This window comes from Propithecus coquereli, unplaced genomic scaffold (assembly GCF_000956105.1).
Source record: "Propithecus coquereli isolate 6110/MARCELLA unplaced genomic scaffold, Pcoq_1.0 Scaffold580, whole genome shotgun sequence".
Classification (NCBI taxonomy): domain Eukaryota; kingdom Metazoa; phylum Chordata; class Mammalia; order Primates; family Indriidae; genus Propithecus; species Propithecus coquereli.
In genome coordinates, this window is record NW_012151730.1 from 1,223,399 (window position 1) to 1,230,030 (window position 6,632).

The 6,632-nt window shown below is 50.5% G+C and overlaps 1 protein-coding gene across 4 annotated transcripts in view; it reads right to left on the bottom strand.

Annotated features, from left to right (window-relative positions):
• Positions 1 to 56: 56 nt before the first annotated feature.
• The window catches only part of PCSK7 (proprotein convertase subtilisin/kexin type 7), a 24,857-nt gene continuing 18,281 nt past the window's right edge, over positions 57 to 6,632 (bottom strand). Inside the window, exons 13-17 of one of the 4 annotated variants that reach the window (XM_012658333.1) lie at positions 3,849 to 4,005; positions 3,203 to 3,297; positions 2,285 to 2,378; positions 1,899 to 2,016; positions 57 to 1,605 (exon numbers count right to left, since the gene is read on the bottom strand). In XM_012658333.1, the coding sequence (XP_012513787.1) occupies positions 1,237 to 1,605; positions 1,899 to 2,016; positions 2,285 to 2,378; positions 3,203 to 3,297; positions 3,849 to 4,005 (833 nt within the window). In that variant the 3' untranslated portion in view covers positions 57 to 1,236. Of the gene's footprint in view, positions 1,606 to 1,898; positions 2,182 to 2,284; positions 2,379 to 2,888; positions 2,966 to 3,202; positions 3,298 to 3,848; positions 4,006 to 6,632 lie in introns of those variants that run through there. The other 3 variants (XM_012658335.1, XM_012658336.1, XM_012658337.1) reach the window with 3 other exon arrangements.

Consider the following 6,632-nt stretch of genomic DNA (forward strand, 5'->3'; position numbering starts at 1 on the left):
CTGGCAGAGTTTGCTTTGCCCTAGTCACTTCCGTTATGGTCCCAGGAAATCTGAGCAGGGAACAGGCGGGTATCTTGGGTTTATGTGTGTTCCTGGCCGCCGTCCTCTGAAGGACTCTTCACGCTCCGAGACTCCAGGAGGGTCTGATTCTTTCCGAGGAACCAGGCCGTGGAAAAGGAGAGTGAGGCTCAGGGACTGAAGGGAAAGAGAAGCCACGCGGCAACCTGCGTTAGCTTTGGGGAGGCAGAGGGAAGGAGAGATGGGGGCGGCAGAATTGTTTGGAAGGTTTTTATTTTGGAAAAGCTGTGCAGAAAAAAATTCAACAAAATGTTGCTATGAAAAGAGAAAACCAAATCTTAAGCATTAAAAAAAAAATTCAGATCAGCTGACTAGCATGGGAGGCCACGAAAGGGAGGAAGTGTCACGGCCTGCGAGGCAGACAGCTGACCTCCGGGAGAAAGGCCATTTCCCTGAGCACTTTGCAGAAGCAGACAGGGTGGTTGCAGAACTGGAGTCAGTGGCAGTGGCCCCACGGCTGTCCCCTGAAACACAGTGTCTGACGCCTGCTCTGCAGTCCTGCCGCAGGAGTCCCTCCTGAAGCAGGGCGGGCCCTGGGGAGCCACGCCCATCCCCACTGTGCCCTTCAGAAGGACAAAGGGGAGGGTGATGGTGAAGGAGCGGGGTGCTTTCAAGGTTGGCTTCTGACGGGGGTCTAGGGAACGGATAATGGAAGCAGCTGCTTTCAGGACAGGCATGTCTAGGGACGCTTCCCAGCCTCCAGCCCTAAATCCTCTTCCCAAGGGACCCCAGTGATATTTCTGTTGCGATGCTCTCCTGGCCATGGCAGCACCTTCTCAACCCATGCATGGTCTGGGAGCCCCCCACGCATGGGGGAACCTAGACAACTGGTTCGCCCAAGAGAAATTAGGATAGAGCCCCACAAAGGGCGCACCAATGTCTTGTCCAAGACCTTCTCACCAAAACCTCTTGTTCAGTCGGAGAAGATACTGGCTCTCACCAGACCGTTCTCTGGCAACAATCCTCTGCCACTTGTACCTTAAGAAGGCCCTCACCTCCTTGAGCAGTTAGAGGATGCTGTTTAGGCCTCACATTCCAGATGTAAGCAGCAGGACTGCTTTCCCGCCAGAGCGCCGGAAAGCTGGGAGCAGCTTTGTAAACTTTCCCACTTTGGGGAGGCAAGAGCCTGTCCCACACCAAGTCTGTGAGACCCTGAGGTCAGCAGATCTGCTCCTCCTTCCCCTGTAACAGGTCTATGGGTCGGTGCTGGTGAGGGCAGTCCAGGGCACTCCTGTTGTTCTGGGACAGGGTCCAGTCCCCTTCATCCAGCAGGTCTGGGGCGAGGAGGCCAGAGGTAGTGGGAAGGCCCCCACTCTCTGCTTCCACGCCGTCTACATCCTTGCGGTTGCAAAGTGGCACTGATTCTAGCTCTGTCCCCTCCTCCCTGGCTTTTCGGCTCCGTTGGGGCCAGTGGCAGGGTCCACTCCTACAAAGTGGCTTGGATGCCACATGCCTCTGGCTCAAATATATTTCCAGCATGTAGTAGATGGTCCAGAAGACAGTAAAAAAGCCTATCAGCACCAGCGTCTGCAGAAAAGCCAAGCACCTATGTGAGGGACTGTAGCATCTCTCAGCCCAGAACTCTGGACTCGGAAAGTCTCTCCCCTTCTGGGACGGCCTCTCCCACCCCAACCACTCGTGTCGTCCCCTCCCCCCACAAAGCCTGAGTTAGCTCGCAGAGTAGGAGCAAGGCTGTGACACCACTGCTGGGACCCAGCTCCCCAGTCCTTCATTCCCCAGGTCACCTTGAGTATCACAACAAGGACCAACTTCCCCAGGACAGTCTTGTCTGTCTGTAGCTTGAGTCGTGGCCCTAGTACCTTGAGGGTGTTGGGGGTGATGGTGTAACCATCTTCCTCAGGAATTTTCAGCCCAGGTGGGCAGGGCAGAGCAAAGCTATCGTGCAGGTATTTTCCACTCATGGCGCTTTCTATCAGCCTGTGGAGAAGGAAAGGGTGCCCTACCGAACATGGTTCCCACACCACCTGCCCTCACCCATCCTCCTACCTCACGGCTGAAGGGAGCGAAGCCCCACAGCGAAAGGGGGAGGGGCACACTGGGGGCTGCCAGCCCAGGGCTCTGTCTACCGGCTTGAGGCTGGAGCTGGGAAGCACAGCTGGGGTTCAGAGGGAGACGGGGCTCCCTAGGTAGCCCTTTCCCCAGCCCCCACGAGTTGCTACTCTCTGACACATGTGGCTATACCTACCTTTGTCTGTCCCTGATGTCTACGGGACTCCACACAGAGCCATACAGGGTCAGCTGCCACTGCCGGAGGATGCCCACCTGGAGTGACTCATCTCCTAGGGCAGCAAGCGGGGCAGTCATGAGCCAGCCCTTCTGCTGGCCATGCCAAACAGCAGAGGCCCTGCCCGCCCCGCCACCCAAAGGGGCTGAGACCGCACGGTCTGCGGTAGCAGCTATCTAACTGCGTCCCACTGATCCCAGCGCTCTGCAGAAGTGTCTCGCTGGGTACCCGCAGGAATGGAAAGGAGAGTTGAAAGATTCTACTCCACAGCAGAGAAGTTTTGCCTTTATCTTTCATATTCTGGGGCTGCAGCTGGGATTCTGCTTGAAAAAAAAAAAAAATGTCTTTCTCCTAAATTAAAGGAAGGTTTAAAAACCACTGGTCTAGTGAACACCTAACTTGATGGAAGTTGGGAGGGTTGGGCTCAATTTACAGTCTCTGTGTTGATATCAAAGATACTTTATAGTCACTGATACTGAGACCTTCCACAAGTCACTTCAAACCTCTGGGCCAGTTTTTCAAAAAAAAAAAGAAATGGTGAAAATGAGTCCTGCCCTTACCTGCCTACCAGGGCTGGCCGAAGGATGGTTATATGTGAAAGGACTTGAAATGTGGTTTCAACAAGGAATTTTTGTTGCTATCCTGAGGAAAAATGGATCAGTCACTTCTCCAAGGAATATGAGAGGTAGTATAAATGAACAGTTTTAGGTATCAATGCCCATGTTCTGGATGGGGCATACTTCTTGGCATCAACCCTCTTGTCCAATGGCAGCCCTATGCATTCCACATGGGACACCTTCTGTGGGGACTCTAAGATCCAGAGGGAGCAGACGACGAGCAGGAAAGGCAGGGCCCTGGCGGAAGGGCAGGGAGGCTCACCTACATCCCTGACAACCAGCCTGTAGACGCCTTTTGCCCTCTCCCCCCAGCATCGCACAGTGGAGAAGGTCCAGTCGTTGAAGCCGTTGGGATCCCTGGGGAAAGAGCACAGCAGGAAACGTGGAAGGCCTGGTGCAGGGAGCCGCCCCTTCTTCCAGAAACATTCTTTTCTTAATGCAGTGGCCACGGAAATGAGCTACAGCCATTTGGAAAGGTGCCACGAGGGGTCCTCAAGTGCCGTCCCTTGCCCCTGGGGTCTCATGGAAGGAGGGACCTGTGTCAATGTGGTGTAGTGGAAAAAGCAGGCACCGTGAGAGCACAGACTCGGGAGGTCCACAGATCCAGGTTCTTTCTTACTCTCTCAGGCACTTACTAGCTCTGTGACTTGAGTCCTCGGTTGTGAAAGGAGGTTACAAAGTGTACCGGGCAGGGTTCTTACAAGGATTAGAGAAAATGGGTGTAAAGTGTAGTGCCCGGCACACCGTGAGCACTTGAAGAAAGCACGTGCTAAATGGCTTCCGGCTGCCAGGGACGGCCGTGCCACAGCAGCTTAGGACAGTGCCAGTATCCACTTCTCCCACATCTTTTCCTTGGAAAGGCTCTTGCTGCAAAGAGAGCCCAGAGGGCCATAGGCAAGTGTACGTACGAGTCCATGCTGCGAGGGGCGCCGATAAGGGACATCATGCCACTGGGGCAAACCAGTTTCAGTTCCAAGCTGCCGCGCCGTGGGTGAGTGATGGAGACTGTCACTGCCACATGCTCCAGGGTCTTCAGCCCCGACATCTCCAGGTCCATCCTGCTGACTGTGGGAAGTCAGGCTGGGCAGCTGGGAAACCAGCCCACAAACACTTACGCCCTCACCTCATCCCAACATACACAAAGGCACACGCTCATTGAAGCCACATACAAACATTTATGGTGACCCTAGCTAGGACGTAGCGTATACTAATAAATGGAATGGAGTTGCTGCTTTCAAGTTTACAAGCCAGTTTAGAGTCGAGTTGGAAAGACAACTCATTCTCAAGACACAATATCAGAACCCAACAGAGCAACTTCAATCATTCATTCATCCCCAAAATTATTTGCTGAGTACCTCCTACATTTCAGGCACTGTACTAGATGCTGGGAATATAAAGAAAAGCTGGGCACGGTCCCTGCCTTCTACCTGCAAGTGGAAAATGATATGGTATGAGATATATACATAATTGGCAAGGGAACAGAGATGAGTCCCATGGGTTTGGGCACAGAGCAGTGACACACACTCTGAGGAAGGAAATGAATCCAGATTGATGAGAGGGTTGGTGGAGGGTATTCTAGGAGAGGAAAATGGCACGTACAAAGACAGAGGTAGAAATGAACAAGTCTCATAGTGAAGACAATACAATATTAATCTCTTAAAAAAATACTGAAGTGGAAAACCATCAAGGGAATCATGTCAATGAATAAAGCCAATCTCAAAAGGATATATACTGCATGAATCCACTGAGATGACATCCATGAAATAGCGTAACTGTGGAGATGGAGAAGGATGGTTGCCAGAAGTTAGGGACAGGAGGGAATGGGTGTGGCCACAAGGGAGTAACACAAGGGAGACTTGTGGTGATGGTACAGTTGTGATCTTGGTTGTGAGTATGGTTAGGCAAGGCTACATATGTGATAAAATCGCACAGAGCCACACACACACACACACAAATAGTGAGTGCATGTGTAAGTGGTGAAATCTGAATAAGCTCTATAGATTGTACCAACATCAATTTCTTGGTTTTTATATTGTACTATAATTGTGTGAGACGTTTACACTGGGAGAAGGGCGCATGGGACTTCTCTTGTACATTTCTTTGCAACTGTCTGTTAATCTACAATTATTTCAAAATAAAAAGTTTTTTTAAAAAAAACTACTGAAGTGGAAGACTCAATTAGGGACTATTAAGAAATTAGGTTGCAATGAGAAATAATTCTTTCTTTTGTTTTCTTTTTTTTCAGAGACAGGGTCTCGCTCTGTTGCCCAGGCTGAAGTGCAGTGGTACAATCATAGCTCACTGCAGCCTCGAACTTCTTGGCTCAAGTGGTCTTCCCATCTCGGCCTCCCGAGTAGCTGGGACTACAGGCATATGCCATCATGCCTGGCTAAATTTTTTATTTTTTGTAGAGAGAGGGTCTTGCCATGTTGCCCAGGCTGGTCTCAAACTCCCAGCCTCAAGTGATCCTCCTGCCTTGGCCTCCCAAAGTGCTGGGGTTACAGGCATGAGCCACTGTACCCAGCCAGAAATAATTCTTTCTAAAGCACCTTTTCTTCCATTAATTCATTCCAATATGCAAGGCAGAGAGCAATACCTTCATTTTACAGAAACAGCAGCTCAGAGAGTACTGAAAGTAGGGGGCAGGGAACCTAGGTTGGCAAGAGCTTTAACAAATCCTATTTTAAATAAGCAACTGAGACCTATTATCGGTTATTGAGCAAGGGCAGAAGTTTTTTTAAAAGTGCTGAAGGAAGGTTACTCTAACAGCTGTGGGCAGGATGAATTAGAGAGAAGAACAGGTGAGAAAAGACCAGCTAACATGCCACCGCCTCATTGCAGGGGTGAGGTGGTGTACGCATGGGAAGCTGTGACTGAAGGAGGAGGAGGAAAGGAAAGGCTCAAGACTTTCTACGACATCACTTTCTGTTCTTCCTCCTCCCTGGCCCTCCTGACCTCCTGCTCAGTTCCCCCTCACTGCACTGGCTGAAGAGTGCCACGTGCCATCACCTACCATGACACCAGTGTTCCCGAGGACTACCTAACCAATGTCACACCTTCATGCTGCTTTACCTCCCTAACTCCAAAGCCCTTTCTCCAACCCACGGCAGCCACCCACATCCAGGACCGTACCTGGACCTTGTCATTACCTGGGGCTGCTTCACTTCTGAGTGGCTTAGTAATTCTCATTGTGGGTTTTCTTATTTTATAAGCAATACAAATTAATTGAAGATAAATTAGAAAAGCAGACGGGCAAAAGTAAAAACAAAAAGCACCCAGAATTTTTGACATGTCAATAAGTATCCATCCAGACCTCCCTGGGTATATATGTGTGCATGTATGCACTTTCTGTGGTTCCATCTGTCAACTCTCCAAAGCCAATGTCCCACCTTCTCTGAAAACAAGGCCCCTCCTTTCATTCCCTTCCTGACCACTTCGTGCTCTTGCAATCCATCAAGCTCCTTTTTTCCTGACCAGCTGAGATGCCGCAGCTCATCTCTGCAACCTGCTTGTCTGCGCTCTGACCTGCCTTTGCCTTCTTGTCCCTTCACAGTAACATCTGGCCACAGTCTATCCTGGATCAGCCCAATTCCCTACTTCTTGGCTAGACCTTCTTGCTTACGGCTTTCCTACTACAAACGCAAACCAAGAACAAATAAACTTTTCTTCAACTTTTTTTTTTTTTTTTTTTT